General features: G+C 44.6%; 2 protein-coding genes across 3 annotated transcripts in view; one reads left to right on the plus strand and one right to left on the minus strand.

Annotated features, from left to right (window-relative positions):
- sepsecs (Sep (O-phosphoserine) tRNA:Sec (selenocysteine) tRNA synthase) overlaps nt 1-7228 on the minus strand; it is a 78249-nt gene extending 71021 nt beyond the window's left edge. The window contains exon 1 of one of the 2 annotated variants that reach the window (XM_078215518.1): nt 6966-7228. The gene's annotated coding sequence lies outside the window, so the exon portion shown is untranslated. Of the gene's footprint in view, nt 1-6759 lie in introns of both variants that reach the window. The other variant, XM_078215526.1, reaches the window with a different exon arrangement.
- Nucleotides 7229-9836: 2608 nt separating this feature from the next.
- pi4k2b (phosphatidylinositol 4-kinase type 2 beta) overlaps nt 9837-20792 on the plus strand; it is a 53096-nt gene continuing 42140 nt past the window's right edge. The window contains exon 1 of the mRNA XM_078215539.1: nt 9837-10395. Coding sequence (XP_078071665.1) covers nt 9946-10395 — 450 coding nt within the window. The 5' untranslated portion in view covers nt 9837-9945. The remainder of the gene's footprint in view (nt 10396-20792) is intronic.

Raw genomic sequence — 20792 nt, forward strand, 5'->3', positions numbered from 1 at the left:
TACCATAAGCTTTCGGAGCAATGCTCCTTCGTCAGATGGAGTGGTCTCATAGGAGACAGAGGGTAGTGGTCGAAGGGTCTTTTTCCGGCTGGAGGTCTGTGACTAGTGGTGTTCCGCAGGGCTCTGTACTGGGACCTCTGCTATTTGTGATATATATAAATGATTTGGAAGAAGGTGTAACTGGTGTAATCAGCAAGTTTGCGGATGACACGAAGATGGCTGGACTTGCAGATAGCGACGAGCATTGTCGGGCAATACAGCAGGATATAGATAGGCTGGAAAATTGGGCGGAGAGGTGGCAGATGGAGTTTAATCCAGATAAATGCGAAGTGATGCATTTTGGAAGAAATAATGTAGGGAGGAGTTATACAATAAATGGCAGAGTCATCAGGAGTATAGAAACACAGAGGGACCTAGGTGTGCAAGTCCACAAATCCTTGAAGGTGGCAACAAAGGTGGAGAAGGTGGTGAAGAAGGCATATGGTATGCTTGCCTTTATAGGACGGGGTATAGAGTATAAAACCTGGAGTCTGATGATGTAGCTGTATAGAACACTGGTTAGGCCACATTTGGAGTACTGCGTCCAGTTCTGGTCGCCGCACTACCAGAAGGACGTGGGGGCGTTAGAGAGAGTGCAGAGAAGGTTTACCAGGATGTTGCCTGGTATGGAGGGTCTTAGCTATGAGGAGAGATTGGGTAAACTGGGGTTGTTCTCCCTGGAAAGACGGAGAATGAGGGGAGATCTAATAGAGGTGTACAAGATTATGAAGGGGATAGATAGGGTGAACGGTGGGAAGCTTTTTCCCAGATCAGAAGTGACGTTCACGAGGGGTCACGGGCTCAAGGTGAGAGGGGCGAAGTATAACTCAGATATTAGAGGGATGTTTTTTACACAGAGGGTGGTGGGGGCCTGGAATGCGCTGCCAAGTAGGGTGGTGGAGGCAGGCACGCTGACATCGTTTAAGACTTACCTGGATAGTCACATGAGCAGCCTGGGAATGGAGTGATACAAACGATTGGTCTAGTTGGACCAAGGACCGGCACAGACTTGGAGGGCCGAAGGGCCTGTTTCCTGTGCTGTACTGTTCTTTGTTCTTTGTTCTTTTTGTCACATTTTCCTGAGCCCACAGGACTCAAAATCTCATGACTCACAATGTTCCTCTATGATTTAATTTTGCTTCTCTTACTCCCAAAGTTGTTTTCACAACCTATCAAATCTGGTGTCTTTACTAACACATCTTTAAAAATAATTAGCTTCCTGCATTTATTAAGTTTAAAAGTTTTTTTAAAATAACTTTAAAAAGATCCTGCTGTAGCAAAATATCCATCAAATCATGACTCAAGGCCAGCTTACTCATTAAATTTCAACATACTTTGCTCGCTATCATCTAACTATCTTGTTGATACTGATAACTTCTGGCCTCATTTCACATCCTGTTGTCAAGTATTAAGGTTTATATTTTGGCTACTGAGGCGAGCAGCTCAAGTCAGGAAATTTCCCCACTTACTGAACACACCTTGGCAGAAATTTCCCCAAATGACAAGATCTTCTCTCTGAGTGAGCACCCGCAGGATGAAGTCAAGCCTGCCAAACTTAGAAGCAGGTGATTAGGAGGACACAGGGGCAAGCCTGTGAATGCCAAGATGGGTTAGTGAGAAGACCCATGTTTGTTCTGTGGGACTTGGTCCCAGCTGTTTTAGAAGATTTTAGATCTGCTCGCCCTCACCCCATACCCAGTTCTCATGGTCCCACATATCCTCCATGCCAACTCATGTCCCTCCAGCCCCCATGGTCCCTTATTCTCTCAATGCCAATTAAATGCAAACTTATGTCTCTCACCAACCTCCATGGTCCCCCATAGCATCATTCCAACTCAATGATAACTCACCCAGCATCCACCTAATGCAAACCTCCAGAACTATTTGGAAATGAAATAAAGATAAACTTCTAAAAATCTAAAACAGCTCTCATGACACAGACATGATAGTACAAAAAATCACATTAATGAAAGCATTAAAGCTTTTGAATTTCCTTAATCCTTATAAAAACAAACTTCTGTTCAGACCCCTAATTCTTTAATGTGCTATTTAAGCTGTCAATCAAACTTGTGAACTCTGAACATCTGCTGAAGTAATTGTAGCTTTTGAAATTCAGCCAAAAATTCATAAGGAATAGCCCTCCTGGAAATGTCAACAAATAACTCCAATGAAATTGCTCACACAGATGTCGCACCAGCAGGCCTGCCAATCAAAGCAATCCCCCAGCAGAAGTTTTTTTCAAACAAACACTGAAAGTTGCAGCCAGTTTCATTGCAGTTCAACGAACTTGAGATCATGGCACATAAATGGACCTTATCCCTTCAAGTACATTTACATCTATTCCATTAATTCATGACTCCCACACTCTGGGTTATGACCCATGCAACAGACAATTTAGGGTGTGTGAGCTCAACACTAAGTTCAAATGACCCTGCTGAATTTGGGTTTCGTCCTTTGTGATTCAGAGGAAAGGGATTCCTGTCCCTTTCCCCGATAGCAAAAATGGGATCTGTCGGAAATAGGGACAGAACTTCTACATCTGGATCCCACCTGCAATTTTTTAAGATCTGTGGAGTCTTCCCAACTGCACGAAAATCTGTCCCTAAATTGTTTTCTTAAACTTCTCCATTATGGAGATTAAATCAATGCTTCCACCAGCCATAAAATCCACATCAGATCTGACACATCATCAATTCAACATAACTATATAATTAAAGACTCTGATGCTGTCACATAAAATGAGTTAACCTTGGCTGATTCTTCAGCTGAACCCCTAAATTCAGTTATTATCTCTCAGCTACGAAATCTTCAACACCATTTACATTATATTAACTATTACTTTAGCTATTTCTGGTCTAAGCAACTCCTTCATTCAAAAAGGGAGACAGAAAGCAGGAAACTACAGGCCAGTTAGCTTAACATCTGTTAAAGGGAAAGTGTTAGAAGCTAGTATTAAAAGCACTTGGAAAAACTCAAGATAATCACAGACACAATCAACATGGCTTTGTGAAAGGGAATCATATTTAACCCATTTATTGGAGTTCTTTGAAAAAGTAACAAGTGTGGATAAAGTGGAACCGGTGGATGCAATGTACTTAGAATGCCAGAAGGCATTTGATAAGGCACCACATCAAAGATATTGAGGAAAATAAAAGTTCATAATGTAGGGGGTAACATATTGGCATGGACAGAAGATTGGCTAGCTAACAGGAAACAGAGTAGGCATAAATACGTCATATACCAGCTGGCAAGATGCAAGGAACGGTGTGCCGCAGGGATCAGTGCAGGAGTAGGTGGGGATGTGCAGTTGAGGTTACAATCAGTTCAGCCTTGATCTTATTGAAAGGCAGAGTAGCTCGGGGTGCCCTACTCCTCCCAATTCATATGTTTGTTTGGTTATGGCTATGCTATTAAGAATTTTCAGGTAACTTTGGCTGGTGAAATACTAGAAAATTCACCATCAATTGTGTACAACATTCCATTTTGAAATGTAAATTCAAATTAATCAACAACTTTAGAAATAAGATTTTTAATTCCATCTGGCAGGCTAATAAAAGTTGTTTCTGTTTCTGTTCATCTTCCTGTTTGAGGTTACAGGGAAGGGTGTTTCTATCAGAATAACCTTGATGAATTGCTGCAATGCACCCTGTAGAACATAACCAGTAAGAAGTCTCACAACACCAGGTTAAAGTCAAGCTTTCGGAGCTCTAAGCCCCTTCTTCAGGTGAGTGGGAATTCTGTTCACAAACAGAGCTTATAAAGACACAGACTCAATTTACATGAATAATGGTTGGAATGCGAATACTTACAACTAATCAAGTCTTTAAGAAACAAAACAATGTGAGTGGAGAGAGCATCAAGACAGGCTAAAAAGATGTGTATTGTCTCCAGACAAGACAGTTGTTTTGATTAATTGGTCCAGTAAGAAGTCTCACAATACCAGGTTAAAGTTCAACAGGTTTTTTTTGGAATCACGGGCTTTCGGAGCGCTGCTCCTTCATCAGGTGAGTGGAGAGCTAGGTTTCACAAATATGGCATATAAAGACAAAGACACAACTGCAAAATAATGGTTGGAATGTGAGTCTTTTCAGGTAACCAGTTCTTCACCCAGACATACGGCACAGCCATGGGGACCAAATTTGCACCTAAATACACCAACACCTTCATGCACAAGTTCGAACAATCCTCTTCACCGCACAGGACCTTCAACTGACACTATACACCAGATACATCGATAACATTTTCTTCTTTTGGACTCACGGCAAAGAATCACTGAAATGACTACACGATGACATTAACAAGTTCCATCCCATCAGACTCACCATGGACTACTCTCCAGAATCGGTTGCATTCTTGGACACACGGATCTCCATCAAGGACGGTCACCTCAGCGCTTCACTCTACCCCAAGCCCACGGATAACCTCATGATGCTCCACTTCCCCAGCTTCCACCCTAAACACGTTAAAGAAGCCACCCCTACGGACAAGCCCTCCATATACACAGGATCTGCTCAGACGAGGAGGAATGCAACAGACATCTACAGATGCTGAAAGGCACCCTCATAAGAATGGGATATGATGCTCGACTCATCGATCGATAGTTCTGACATGCCACAGCGAAAAACCGCACCGACCTCCTCAGAAGGCAAACATGGGACATGGCCAACAGAGTACCCTTCGTCATCCAGTACTTCCCCGGAGCGGAGAATCTAAGACATCTTCGGAGCTTTCAACATATCATCGATGAAGACGAACATCTCGCCAAGGCCATCCCCACACCCCCACTACTTGCCTTCAAACAACTGCTCAACCTCAACCTCAAATTATTCGCAGCAAACTACCCAGCCTTCAGGAGAACAGCGACCAAAACATCACACAACTCTGCCACAGCAATCTCTGCAAGACATGCCGGATCATCGGCATGGATACCACCACCACACATGAGAACACCACACAAGAATACCACCCACCAGGTACACGGTACATACTCATGCGATTCGGCCAACGCTGTCCACCTCAAACGCTGCAGGAAAGGATGACTCGAGGCGTGGTACATTGGCAAGACTATGCAGACACTATGACAACAGATGAATGGACACCACGCGACAATCGCCAGGCAGGAGTGTTCCCTTCCAGTTGGGGAACACTTCAGCAGTCAAGGGCATTCAGCCTCCGATTTCAGGTAAGCGTTCTTCAAGGCAGTCTTCAAGCACACGACAACTCAGAATCTCCGAGCAGAAACTGATAGCCAAGTTCTGCATGCATGAGAATGGCCTCAACTGGGATCTTGGGTTCATGTCACACTATATGTTACCCCCACCATTTGGCCTGGGCTTGCAAAATCCTACTAACTTTCCTGGCTTGAAACAATTCACACCCCTTTAACTTGTGATTATCCCTCTCTCCACTCGCACTGTCTGTACCTGTAAAGATTTGATTACCTGAAAAGACTCACATTCCAACCATTGTCTTGCAACTGTGTCTCTATCTATATATGCCGTGTTTCTGAAAACTACCTCTCCACTCACTTGATGAAAGAGCAGCGCTACGAAAGCTCGTGATTCCAAATAAACCTGTTGGGCTTTAACATGTTGTGAGACTTCTTACTGTGTTCAACGTTGACATCTCCACAGCATGATTAATTGGTGTTTTAAATCAGTTATGTCAAGAGGTGTAGTAGCCATTATCTCCGTCACCTGCAATCACGTTATGTGAAGCAGTACAACTACACAAAAAGCCATATTCGGCAGCAAATCTGGCTTTTTTTGGAATACTTTCCATGAGCTTCTCTACCCCTTTTTCCTCCTTTAAGACACTCCCAAAACATTGACAAAACTTTTGGTCATCTGCCCTAACATTGGCTTATGTTGCTAGGTTTCTAATTTTGCTCTTCTGGGATATAAATGCAAGCTGATTTTAGGGTCATTTCGGCACTAGGGGTGGAAACTTGATGCACTTAATTCTTTGTGGAAGCAAGTTAAAGAGTCGAAAAAGTATGTGTAATGCTGGAAATATGAAAGTGGGTAAGTATAATTCATTCACTGTCACCTTTGGTCATGATAAAACTGGATTTTAATGGGAGGGACAATTAAATGTTAAGGGATTACCTACTCATATATTCACAACAAATGAAACGTATTCCTGCACATGTGCAGTCAATGTAATAGTTTCCCTGCAACTGCAGTGGTGGATATGCAGTCCATATCGACCCAGACATTCCAGGCCGCAGAGCACCCACTCACCCACACAATAAACACTGACCCACAGAGTCCACACTGACCTACACAATAGCTTTTGCTACCAAATAAACTTGTTGGACGTTAACCTGGTGTTGTGAGACTTCTTACTGTGTCTACACAATAAGAAGTCTCACAACACCAGGTTAAAGTCCAACAGGTGTATTTGGTAGTAAAAGCCACTAGCTTTCGGAGCGCTGCTCCTTCGTCAGGTAAGTGGGAGTTCTGTTCACAAACAGGGCATATAAAGACATCATGTCTACACAATAAACACTGACCCAGAGTCCACTCACCCACGCAATAAACACAGACCCACACAATAAACACTGATCCACATAGTCCAGCCTGCACAGAACCCACACACACACAATAAACACTGGCCCCCACACAAGGCGGTGACCCTCCCCCTCCAGTTCACTAGGCCGTAACTGAGACCTGGGAGGTAGAGTAATCTCTCAGCCCGTCGTACAACGCACTCACTCACAAGCTACGTCGGGACAATGAACCTCGCGGCCTTTCTCTGCTGAGGGATATTTACATCGAATGACAAATAGGTTTCTGACACAGGCTGAGAGAGAGAGGGCGTTAAAACTTCTGCCTGCACATTGCCTGAATTGTGTCAAGCAGTCACTGAGACTTTCCGGAGCACTGTGCCCCTCTTCCCCGTTACAGATTCTGCTGCCTGCTCACCGGTTTATTGGGTGGATTTCAGTGCGGCTCTCCGCTCGGCTCTTCCGGAAAGCACTAGCTGCAGCAGATGAAGAGTCTCTGCAGCTCCAGCAATCAGCATCAAGTCCAATATCCACAATGCTCTGACAATCGCCAAATGAGCTGGGGCCAACGGCAGGACACAATGTAGTTTGTTGCCCGATTTCCCACCCCAATCTGATATCAGTAACAGCTACTTGGTAACTTTTTGATACTTCCAATATTTTACTGTACTGCACTGCGTGATCCTGACGGACGATAGGAACTGTCTCCTGGCCCAACAGGATTACACTCGGGAAATCACCACTATACACATATTGAATAAAGTGTCAGCAGAAAATAAATCGATTTTCCTAGCCCTATATGGATATTGTCTGAATAAAGCTGGATCTATTGGTATTGAGTGTTAAAAAGACAGGTGGGCTGGTGTGGGGGGCGGGTGGAGGGTAGATTTCAGATTATCGGTTGACATTTTTGTTCGGATATTTACATCACAATTTTTAAAATTTGTATACATTAGCGAGTAGGGTCCAAAGTCACGCTTCGCTGTGCAGAACACCAGCTCAACAAGGCTGAAAAGAGTAAACAAAAGTAAACCAGGAAATGGTAAACACGCGAGTTGGACTATATTTTTTAAGGAAAAACAAACATTGATGAAGATAATGGTGCTGATGTTCACAGTCGTGTTCTGGGACAGAGAACACCGTCTTTCAACGTATAGCCAAAAGTAAGTCGATGTTTCGAGTTGAAAGGAATGAACTTGGCAATGGACAAGAACGGTTGTAATACGTTTCAAGAACAGAATTGAAAAGACTTGCTAATTTTTTTTCTTGTATACAGGGGACAGGAATGAGCGTTGGTCGAAGACCTTGCTGTATATGAAGACGAATGTGTATTTTATAGAGTTAAAGAGCTGTTGCAATGAAAATTATTGTTGTCCACAACTGAGAAAAATGAGCTCTTTAGACAAAACGCTAACAATTGAAGAGATGTAAAGTTAAACTTGAGATAAAAGGACCATATGAACAGGAGTAGGCCATTCATCCCTCAAGTCCATTATATTATTCAATCAGATCTGTATCTTCACTTTATCTATCTGCCTTGATTCCATAACTTTTGCCTAACAAACGTCTATCAATCTAAGTTTTAAAATTTACAATTGACTAAGTCTGACATCTTTTTTGGGGGAGAGAGTTGCAGATTTCCATCACTATCTAAATAAAAAACACACCACTGCTGATCAGCCTAGCTCTAACTTTAAGGATAATAAATAAAAAACATAAAGTGCTACAGAACGTAACTAAAACTTTGACGTTGATATTAATGGGAAACTCTGATTCATTTAATGTTGTTTCATTTAAGGTTGCATTTTTTTCAAAAACAACAATAAGATTAAATGTGGAATTTCTGTAGACTAAAAACACTTCCCTTCAAAGGTACACCATCTTCCTGAATAACATTTTTGCCAAACTTCTCCTTTAATTGAAACTTCATTAACCCAACAAAAAACTAACAAGTGTTTTTTTAGGGTGTACAACTAATGAAACCCAATCAAATCCTGCAGTTTAAAACATAAATGAACATTCCCTACACAGATTATTCTTCTTCGCCCTTCCTCTCCCTCTTGAAGTGGCATCAGCATCCACCACCACACCGCCCCCCCTTCCCCCATACTTGCACTGATGACTATTCATCAAGATTGAATCTGGACAGTAAACTTGGAAGACTTGGCATTGTTTCAAGGTTTGATTTGATTTGATTTATTATTGTCACATGTATTAACACAGTAAGAAGTCTCACAACACCAGGTTAAAGTCCAACAGGTTTATTTGGTAGCAAATACCATAAGCTTTCGGAGCACAGCTCCTTCGTCAGATGGGGTGGATATCTGATAGAACAGATATCCACCCCATCTGACGAAGGAGCTGTGCTCCGAAAGCTTATGGTATTTGCTACCAAATAAACCTGTTGGACTTTAACCTGGTGTTGTGAGACTTCTTACTGTGCTTACCCCAGTCCAACGCCGGCATCTCCACAACATGTATTAACATACAGTGAAAAGTATTGTTTCTTGCGCGCTAAACAGACAAAACATACCATTCATAGAGAAGGAAATGAGAGAGTGCAGACTGTAGTGTTACAGTCATAGCTAGGGTGTAGAGAAAGATCAACTTAATGCAAGGTAAGTCCATTCAAAAGTCCATTCAAAAGTCTGACAGCACAGAGAAGAAGCTGTTCTTGAGTCGGTTGATACGTGACCTCAGACTTTTGTATCTTTTTCCTGAAGGAAGAACGTGGAAGAGGGAATGTCCGGGGTGCATGGGGTCCTTAATTATGCTGGCTGCTTTGCCGAGGCAGCGGGAAGTGTAGACAGAGTCAATGGATGGGAGGCTGGTTTGCGTGATGGATTGGGCTATTTATTATTCACTCATTGGAGGGAGGGACAATCAGAACTGGACATGTGCTAATGATGGATTCTCCCTCCCATCGCATTTGGATCTGTTAGTTCAATGGGGTCCAATATACAGGCTTTAAAATTGGCTTTCAGAACACATGTATTCAGCTGGTATTTACATGATTGCAATATCAACGTCAAAGCTTTAGTTACGTTCTGTAGCACTCTGTTTTTATTTATTATCCTTAAAGTTATTATCCTTAATTGTCGCCATAAATCGCTTTTTTGCCCCCCGCCACGGCGCATTAAGATTGACCAAAGCTTTTGAAAAGTTTAATAAAGTTTAAGGATGAACATTATTTGTAATGTAAACTGCGAAATAGCAGCAGTCAGAAGACCAGCCTGATGTCCCCGACAGATGCCCATGCCATTCGCGCATGCGCACTTTGAGCAGCGCTGAAAAGCAGTGGGTGATGCGCATGCTCAGGGGCTGGCGGCGGCGAGAGAGCAGGCGCGGCCTCGCGAGCTGGGTGCGCGTGGTCCCACCTCCTATTGCGTCACAGTCGAATGGATGAGCTCGCGCTGAGTGGCGAGCAGCCGGCGCTCGAGCGCTTGTCGGTGGGCGGAGGGGACGCGGCCTCTGGGCCCAGTGCCGCCACCGGCGCCGTCTCCTTCAGCCGGCATGCCGGGAACCCGGGGGGAGCCGTCCGCTTCCTGCCCCGGGACGAGCGGGAGGAGGCAGAGGGGGATGGCGGGTCGGAGCTGGGCTCCTCCTTTTCGCCGCTGCTCTTGTATCCGGAGAAGGAGCCGCTGCTGCGCTGCCCGAGTCCGCTGGACAACTCTTGTGAGTACCCGCAGAGCCCCGGCAGCCAAGGGCCCGACCTCAACCACTTCCCCGAGGATCCCGACTTCACTGACATCGTCCTGCGGGCTGAGCAGGCGATCGAGAACGGCGTCTGCCCCCAGCGGATCTCGCAGGGTTCGAGTGGCAGCTACTTCGTCAAAGATCCCAAGGGGGTGAGTCTGGCTGCAGGATGGGTCGGGGTCCCCAGCTCTGGGCTGGGATTGGGGATGTGTCTGCTTCCTGGTCTCGCAGGAGTGAATTTCTTTAACAGGAATTTGTGGGGTTAGTTTAAGCCAGCTGTTAATTAACGGTCGGAAGGTTTTTGACACTTGCGAGTCGGCAGCAGATTGAGTTTAGTTTAGTATTGGAGTTCTTTCTATATTCGTAGTCACTGGCAGCACCTCTGTAATGCTGAGTACTGTCCGGCTTCATTAATTGTCCCTTACTTACACTTTCCCACATTACACTACACTACTGACTCCACTTCAGAATTATTTAACTGGATATAAGGTAGTTGTAGAAGGCAAGTCTCCTTTGTTTCCTCGCTTGGATCCCTTTTATTACATTTGTTCACTGCCTTTTTGTAAATCCATGGAGCAGGTAAGTAATGATGTGGAGATGCCGGCGTTGGACTGGGGTAAGCACAGTAAGAAGTCTCATAACACCAGGTTAAAGTCCAACAGGTTTATTTGGTGGCAAATACCATGGGCTTTCGGAGCTTGCTGCTCCTTCGTCGGATGGAGTGGTCTCTGTTCTCCAACAGTGTCTGTGGTGGTCTGTGTCTGTGCACTGTTGGAGAGCAGAGACCACTCCGTCTGGCGAGGGAGCGGCGGGCTCCGAAGGCTTATGGTATTTGCTACCAAATAAACCTGTTGGACTTTAACCTGGTGTTGTGAGACTTCTTGCAGGTAAGTAAGACAGTTTCGCCTTCAGATTCAGAATCGTGATCCTAACAGCACAGGAGGCCATTGGACCCATCATGTCAGCACCAGTTCTCGGAAAGAACAATTCATTTTTCCTTATAACCTTGCACTTTTTTAGTTAATTGTCGAGTTCTCCTTTGAATGCTTCGATTGGATAGGTGGCACAGTGGTGAGCATTGCTGCCTCAGTGCCAGGGATCTGGGTGTGATTCCAGCCTTGGGTGACTCTATGTGGAGTTTGCATGTTCTGTGTCTGTGTGGGTTTCCTTTGGGTGCTTTGGTGTACAGTGAAAAGTATTCATTCTTGTGTGCTATACAGAGAAAAAAGGGAGACGGACCCCCTTCCGGAGGAGCTCAGGCCTTTCACCTGGAGCAGGACCAACCTCCCCTACTTGGGGGCCCATCTCTGCCCAGCCGAGGAATCCTGGCCGGCGAACTGGCGGGAGCTGGAGGCCAAAGTCTCCGCCCGCCTGAGTCGCTGGACAGGACTGCTCCGAGTGCTGTCCTACGGGGCGTGAGTTCGCGTCATAAACCAGCTGGTCGCCTCCATGCTGTGGTACCGGCTGGTCCCTTTGACCCCTCCTCCTGGCTTTGTCACCGATATCCAGAGAACCCTCCTGCGGTTCTTCTGGGGCAATCGACTGCACTGGGTCCCTGCTGCGGTCCTGTATCTCCCGCTTGAGGAGGGCGGACAAGGTCTGGTGTGTCTTCGCACTCAGATAGCGACCTTCCGTCTCCAGGCCCCGCAGAGGTACCTTTACGTTGAGCCCCCTCCACAGTGGTGTGCCATGGCGACGTATTTCTTCCGCCACTGGCACGGCCTCAATTATGACGTGCAGCTCCTGCATATCGAACTGGGGCGTGCTCCGACCACCCTGCAGGAGTTGCCCGTCTTTTACCAGGACCTCCTCACTGTCTGGTCGCCAGGACGCCTCGCGACGCAGCTCTCCCCCGTCAGGAGTAGCGGCTCTCGTGCGAGAGCCGCTGCTCAGGAATCCGCTCCTCCAGCCGTATAACTTCAGGTGGCTGGCGGAGAGGAGGGCTGTGGACGCCGGGGTGACCAGAATCGGGGACGTGCTCGATGGCGGAGGAGCGGGCTGGATGAGTCCCCGCGTGCTGGCTGAGCGCGCGGGGACGACCGTCCGGCGTGCGACCAAAGCCATCCTAGACCTTAGGACGGTCGTGCTCGGCCCCGAAACTGCACGCAAACTGGAGACGGCGCAGGCGTGCGGTGGGATCCCGCCCGAGCGTTCCCCTGTTCGGGCGGAATTCCACATTGGCCCAAAGCCTCAGCCCCCCTCCCTGGGTGAGGTGCCCCACAGCCTGAGCCGCCTCGCGGAAATGCCCTCCGTGCCTTTTTCTACCGCGCGGAGGCATTTCCTGTGCGGGCTGCTGCTGCACACCTTCCACTAACGCCTCCTCGCCTGTTGCCCGGATACACCTTGGCGGGCCTTGTTGCCGCCGGGCGGCGGAGGTCCCCGCTGGAGGTCCCTCTACGGAGGGATCTCCCCCAATTACGTCGGGGACCTGGGGTGGAGGGTGATGCATGCAGCAGTTCCGCACAACCGTAGGATTCACTGGTTCACGGGCTCCGAAGACTGCCCTTTCTGCGGCCTTGTGGAGTCCGTGGACCATGTCTATGTTGTGTGTCTTAGGCTGCACTCCCTTTATGTTTTCCTAAAGAACCTTTTGTTGATGTTTTGTCTGCACTTCAGTCCCACGCTCCTGATCTACGGACACCCGGTGCGGAGAGGGGAGGGTCGGGATGGCAACCTCCTCGTGAACCTGCTCCTGGGCCTGGCGAAACATGCCATTTACCGGTCCAGGCTGCGGGCGATCGAGGGGGCCGTCCATCCTGACTGTCTTCCCCTCTACCGCGGCTACGTTCGCGGCCAGGTGTCCCTGGAGAGGGAGCATGCGGTGTCCACGGGCGAGGTTGACGCTTTCCGCGCCTGCTGGGCACCGCAGGGGTTGGGGTGCATTATTGACCCCAATAATCACATTTTAATTTGATGTTTTTAAGTTTCCTTTGTACTTTGATTTCTGTTCGGGCTGTTCCCCCTCCTTTTTGGGGAACTGCCCCTTTTACTTTGTCCTGATTTAATCTGAGTTTGTTTACTTGGTTTGGTTTGACCTAAAAAGAGGACAAAGCATACTGTTCATATAGTACATAGTTTTCTCCTACAGTCCAACAATGTGCAGGTTAGGTGGATTGGCCATGCTAAATTGCCCCTTAGTGTTCCAAGATGTGTAAAATAGGAGGATTAGTGGGGTAGATATGTAGGTTGTGGGAATTAGGTGGGGGGAGGACCTGGGTAAGATGCTGTGTTGATGCAGTCTCAATGGGCTGAATGGCCTCCTACACTGTAGGGATTCTATGAATCTGCCACCTCTACATTCTGAGGCAGTTGCACTTTAGTCCTTTCCATCGCCCCCAACCCTTCATCCCCTTCTCATGCAATCAATGTCCCTTTACCTCCTCCCTCCTCACCATCCAAAGCCCTAAGCATTCCTTTCAGATGAAGCAGCATTTTACTTGCACTTTTACTTTGATCATCTGCATTTGCTGCTCCCAATGTGGTGGTCTCTACATTGGGGAGACTGATGCAGACTGGGTGATCAGCTTTGCACTCAGTCCACAAGCATGACCCCCACCTTCCTGTCGCTTGCCATTTCAACTCACCGTATTGCTGTCATGGCCTCATGTTCATCCTTGGTCTAATGCAATGCTCCAGTGAAGCCCATTGTAAACTTGGAGGAACAACTCATCTTCCAATTAGGTACGTTTCAGTCTTCTGAACTCAATCTTGAGTTCAACAATATTAGACTGAACTTTTTCCTCCATCTGATCCCTTTTATGTTTTTGTTTTTTCAATATGTCCCAACACACACCTCTCCCCCACAGGGCCATCTGTACTTGTTCTTGAATTTTGCTTTCATCTCGTACTGACGTTTGTTCTCTTAATATATTCTGCTATTTTGCCTTTATGTCACACCTGGTACCACCTTTACAAATAATATTCTCCCCTTACCTTGTGTCCAGGACATCTTGACAAACTTCAGTACCATTGCTTAGTGGTACCAAAAAGGCAGAAACACTTTCCTTGCAGGTAACCTCACTTTCTACTGTACTTGCATTAGATATTGTAAATGCTGGTGAAGCCTAAATGTGGACAATGTTTAGGTGAACCAATATATACATAACTCATTTGGTTCCAACAAAGCAGTAAAAAACCCAGAATACCATTTGATTAAAAAAAGATTTAGCTGTTCAGTCTGAATCACTGAACAGTCATTATTCTGTACATGTAAACACTTCATGTTGTCAAAGTGGTGGATCTTGATGCCCGAGTAATGCTACATAGGTTCTAATAGTCTATTTGAAATATTTGGAACATTCTGTCCTCAGTTTGAAATTGCAAACTGCTAATTCGAGATGTTAGAATATTAGCATTGTATACATGAGGAATTTGTTTAGATTGACAAAGCTTTGAGTAGCATTGTGTATACATAGAACCATGTGTTGACTGACTTGAACCTTCATGCCAGCCTTTTCTGCAATCTAGCCACTGTTGGACCAATCATAAAATAAGAGGCCACCTGATACAATGATATAAACAAATGTCTTTTTAAAAATTTTATTATTTGGTGTCACAAGTAGGCTTACATTAACACTGCAATGAAGTTACTGTGAAATCCCCTAGCTGCCACACTCCGGTGCCTGTTTGGGTACACTGAGGGTGAATTTAGCATGGCCAGTGCACCTAACCAGCGCGTCTTTTGGACTGTGGGAGGAAACCAGACCACCCGGAGGATTCCCACGCAGGGGAGAACATGAAGACTTCGCACAGACGGTGACCCAAGACGGGAATCGAACCTGGAGCCCTGGCGCTGTGAGACAGCAGTGCTAATCCACATCTGTGTAAATTGTTGCAATCCCAGTAGAAACTGATCTCTTTTAATAAGAGATGAATTTTTTAGTGTCCTAATTCGCACAAGATTTCACACCCCAAGACATTTACTGTAACAAACTCAATTAACATGGACAAAACATTACTTGGGCAATTAATAGGCTGAACTGCAGAAATATACCCCCACTAACATCTTGACCCAATATCCAAGTTACTTGTATGCATTACAGCACATTCGCAGTGGATACATAGCCTTATATTTCAGGTCCCAAGTGTCCATTGGTGATTCAACAAATTCTCCTCTTCCCTGCCCCAGCAGGTTGAATCTTCCAGTGCCCTTTTAAACAAAGTCCCCCTTCGTTTGATCTTTTCAGCATACTTGAATAGACTTACAACAGCAAGACAGTTCTTGGGTTTTTTTGGGTCTTCCGCTCTCCACAATATATTTTGTTCCTTTGGCCAAGGATTTTGTACTCACTGGCTCTCCTTGGTGATTAACCTGAAAGCAGTACTTTCTCTTTTGGTCTGAGTCTGCAAGCAGCAAGAACAACTGCCTTATTTGTGTTGTTCATATGTTAAAACTTGCATCAAACTCGGTAGGGCTTGACATGGACCCCCTGTCCCCATGACAACCAAATCTCACATGGGTTCAGTACGACTTCACACCATCTACTGCATTCTGTTGAACCTTAATCTAAAAGAATATAAAATGCAATCATCCTATGAAGTTGAGTGGTCATAAAATAAATTATTTGCTATGTTAGCGGGCTCAATTAGTCACAACTTTTCCTTTGGTTCAGAGTTGAAGGGATAAAGCTGCATGTCCGGACTTCATGGGCTGGACTGAGACCCCATTGCAATATAGAATATTGAAGAAACCACCTTTGGATGGGTAAAAGTCTATTTGAGCCTCTATTTTGAAGCACTTATGAAACCTAATGCTATTCAGCAAGTGTTCCCATGTTGCCTATGTCAACTCTTCTCGCTTGAATAAAAGAAAACCAAGGTATATAAAGGCTTTAGTGTTTGAAATACTTTCACAATGTTGCTATGCGGATGTTTGGAATGTTTTTGAAAGCCACAGTGTAAATCAATTTTTGTTTTTGCGTGCACAACCCGTTTCAACTGTCTTTAAATAGCTGGTTATACTACATTTTATGTTTTGGAAAAAATTATCAAAAACGGTGCTGAATGTTACTCTGAGCAAAATGCTGCTATTTTATGTAAATGAATTTGAATCGCCCATCTCATGCAAAAACTGTTATCCGTCAAGGTGTTTGAACATGAAACCGCTCTTAACCAAACTTAAACTTTTAATACTCCTATAGAGCTTATAGGCCAGTATTTAATAAGAGGCAGTGAATCTGGATTATTTGGCCATGTTTGGTGAATAGTTGACAAATGGGTTTAAAAGCAATTCAGGAGCAGGGAGTAAAATAACTTTATTTAAACATGTAGCATGTGTTCTCATCCTAAATGTCAGCTGTATAACAATTATTGGACCCAGAAGTTGTGCTACATTAGGTGTCTGATTTTTGGGAATTAGGAAAGTATGTACTAACGCGGGTGTTTTTCTAAAAATGAAATATTGAGCCACTGTTTCCAACTATCGCCTTTTCAGACCATTACTGTGAATCATAGGATGCCGTCTAAATTTTTTAAACCCTTTCCACCTCACCCCCCACCCCGTGGAATCTCCAGGATATGACTACTTTTGGTAACTCCATTCAATCAGACTTCTAAATAGTGAGAAGTGGGACAGTGTTTGTTCTTGTACTCAAAACTGCTTCATTGTCTTGGGTACACTTCAGTTTTGTAATGAAGCTGCTGGTACAAAGGTTGCTATTATTGACTGGTTGGAGCTTATTGCTCATCTTGCTTGGGTTAAAGTTTATTTATTAGTCACAAGTGGGCTAACGTTAACACTGCAATGGAGTTGCTGTGAAAATCCCCAATTCACCACACTCCGGCACTTGTTCGGGTATACTGAGGGAGAATTTAGCATGGCCAATGCACCCAAACAGCACATCTTTCGGAGAGAAAACGGGAGCACCCGGAGGAGGAGGAGAGCACCCGGAGGAGGAGGAGGGGGGGCGAGGGTGCTGTGCGAATGAGTGTGCAGGACTGAGGTGAGGAGAAATTTCTTCATCCAGAGAGTGGTGAATCTGTGGAATTCACTACCACAAAGTAGTTGAGGGCAAAACATTGTGTGATTTCAAGAAGAAATTAGGTATTAGCCCTTGGGGCTAAAAGAATGGGGGCATGGGAGGCAGGATCAGGATATTGAATTTGATTATCCGCTATGATCAGAATGAATGACAGAGTAGGTTCTATTTTCTAAGTTTCTTTGTACTCTGCCCCTGTTAATAAAGCCAAGAATGCTGTATCCTTTATTAATAGCTCCCTCCGCTTGTACTGCCACCTTTGATGATTAATGCAAATATACACCCAAATCTCTCTGCATTTGTATCCCTTTTAGAATTTTACCCCTTATTTTTTGTTATCTCTCCATCATCATCCTACTAAGATGAATCACCTTGCACTTCTCTGCATTGAACTTCACCTGCCAGCTATCTGCCCATTCCTCCAACTTGCCTGTGTCCTTTTGAATTTAGAAACTCAAGGATTCCACGCAACCCGGACATACTCTCTACCACCACCTGTTGGGAAAAAGATACAAGTTTGAGGCCACGTACAAACTGACTCAAGAATAGCTTCTTCACTGCTGCCATCAGACTTTGAATGGCACTACCCCATGTTAAGTCGATCTTTCTCAAAATCCTAGCTGTGACTGTAACACTAGAGTCTGCACCCTCTCCTTTCTTTCTCTATATACAGTATGCTTTGTATAGCACGCAAGCAACAATACTTTTCACATTCTAATACATATGACTATAGTAAATCAAATCAACGAGTCAAATTCTCGCACAATCCTAAATTGGAGGATTGGGGGAAGGGAAGGTGGAAATAACAGCAATCAAGTTGGACCCCCCCCCCCAAAAAAAATCTGCAAATAAATCAGTGGCATATGAAGTTCAATAACGGTGGCACAGTGGTTAGCACTGCTGACTCCCAGTGCCACGGACCCGGGTTCAATTCTGGCCTCGGGTCACTGTCTTTGTGGAGTTTGCACATTCTCCCCATGTCTGCGTGGGTTTCCTCTGGGTCTTCCGGTTTCCTCCCACAGTCCAAAGATGTGCGGGTTTGGTTGGCCATGCTAAATTGCCCCTTAGTGTCCCAAGATCTGTAGTTCAGGGGATTAGGAGGGTAAATACCTGGGGTTACGGGGTTAGGAGCTGGTGGGATTGTTGTTGGTACTGGCTTGATGGGCCGAATGGCCTCCTTCTGCACGGTAGGGATTCTATGAATAAGGCCAAATGTTACACATTGGAAGAAAAATTGGTTGTCATGTATACCACGGTAGGAAATAGCTAACTGAAGTGGAACAGGATGATTGATTACAAATTTCAATGTCACGTTATTGTGAAGAAGCATGAAACAAAGCTACTTAATTATATTACTAGGTCAGTTGAGTACAACCTGGATGATGCCAAGTTCAAAACGTACAGCTGGAACACTATTTGAACATTGTACTGAGTTTCAGTTGCCAAGATGCAACTGAAAAATTTCAGTTGTGGAATTTGAGTTCAAATGGCAACCAGGAAAAACTTGAACTCTTCGGGCTTGAAAGGAGGGCACTAAGAGGAGGCGGTATAGAAGTTTATATGATAACCTTATTAAATAGTTATACACACGCATGCTAATTTAGAACACAGTGATGTATTAGAACAAGGAGACATTGGTTAAAAATGGTGAAAAGAAAATCTAGGACAAATATCAGGAACAATTCTTCAATGTTCTATTTTTGGAATTATCCTCTAGCTCGCCTAGTGGTTGCAAAGACTTTGGAATCATTCAAGGAATGTAGTTCGAATACCTGACGATCCAGGGACGAAGAAGCAAGTGTTTCTGCATTCTGAATAGGAGTTAGATTGGACAAAATTATCCATTCATCTATATTTATTCTGCAATCTTCTGTTTGGACATTTGAGGCATTCTTTCCTGTTCTTCCCTCTGCTGTTTTAATCCAGTGACTTGATGGATGTAGTCACGAGCAGCAGCCCATATTCTGTAGAATAACTCGTGAAACACCCATTGTCCTATTTCGTTGCTGTTGAAATGCATGTGTTAAATTTGACACCTCAACTGACCAAACGTCATTGTTCATGAAACCTGCCTTTAAATAACCCTTCTATCTTTGCACACTTCCACATGTTGAAATGTCTCTTCTGCTATTATAATGCTTTTCACTTGCAGCAGTAACCTGCGTTTATATGACAGGATGAAGTGGTAGTTGCACAAAAGAGGCCAAAGCCAGAAGAATAATGGGTTCTACTGGATTGAAGAAGTCAGGAAATGGGGGAAGTGTGTAGCCAAATTGTATTTTCACACCAGGGTGAATCTTAAATTGAAGTTATTTCAAGAACTGGTTTCTCATGGAGGTCAACAAGGGCAGGAAGGCAGATGAGTAGGATTTTGGCAGATGATATGGCAGTTTTGGAGGAGCAGGTGGTTGCAGGACACAGAATGGAGGCCAGCCAGGACAGCACTGGAATTTTTAAAAATTCTGTTTTGGGTACATGTTGCTGATGAGGCCTGCATTTTGTTACTCTTTTCTAATTACCCTTGAGCTACCTTGAACTACTGCTGTCCATGTGGTAGTTGTGTACAAACAGTGCTGTTATGGAGAGTGATCCAGGTTTTTTGATTCGGCTACAGTGAAGGAATATAGTTCGAAGTCTAGATTGCTACATTGTGTAAAGGTTGTGAAGTGTTGCTCAAGGAGATTTGAAGAGTTGCTGCAGACTATCATGTCAAAAATGGTAGAGTTGCTTTTGTTGCCTGAAGATGCTACATGACCACTGCAGCTTTTGTGTTGATCCTATTAATGAGGATGTTGGAATCCTGGGACATTAAAGTAACTTGTGTAACTTATCTTTGTTGTCCAGCCCTCCATTTTCACCCTTCTTTATCCAGGAACATTTAGTTCCCAGCCATGCCCGGATTGAAAGCAAGTTGTCATCTTGACTAACATTATGTTCTTCCATTCTAATTATTGCCTGACTGTGTCTCGTGCTTATTTGGAGTTCATTTTTGTCTTTTTCCTAAGTTTTTGTTTCCTCATTTTATAAATAAACACAGGAACCTTTGCTTGTATTCTGTATCATTTTTGTTACACCATTTTTTGCATTGTGTAAACACCTTTAATTAACGAAGTAAAACATTAGGTTTATCACAATGTAATCGGATAAAAGTCAAATGTTGAAACAGTGAAGTCATGTGGTTGGGTGGGAAGGGAGAGATGAATAAAACTTTGGTCAAAAGGATGCATTTTGAGGGAGGCAGAAGAGTTTCGGGTGGAAATTCTCAAACATAAAGCTCAGGTGCTAAGGGATTATCCCTCATTGGTGAGGGGAAGGAAGTTAATGTAACGACAGATTTGGAGAAAGAATTCTAGGAGCGTTGCAAGCCTGGAGAGAGTTGGCAATTGGGTTGAAGTCATGGACAGATTTAAACACAAAGCTGAGAAATTTAATTTTGAGGTATTGAAGGCCAGTGAGCTATACAAGTCAGTAAAGACGTAAATAGTGAGGGGAACGTGGTGTGGGAATAGGATATGGGGTGCTGATGTTTGTGGAGTGTGTAAGGATGATCAGGAGAACATTGAAACAGCTTT

The sequence above is a fragment of the Mustelus asterias genome, chromosome 1 (assembly GCF_964213995.1).
Source record: "Mustelus asterias chromosome 1, sMusAst1.hap1.1, whole genome shotgun sequence".
NCBI lineage: Eukaryota > Metazoa > Chordata > Chondrichthyes > Carcharhiniformes > Triakidae > Mustelus > Mustelus asterias.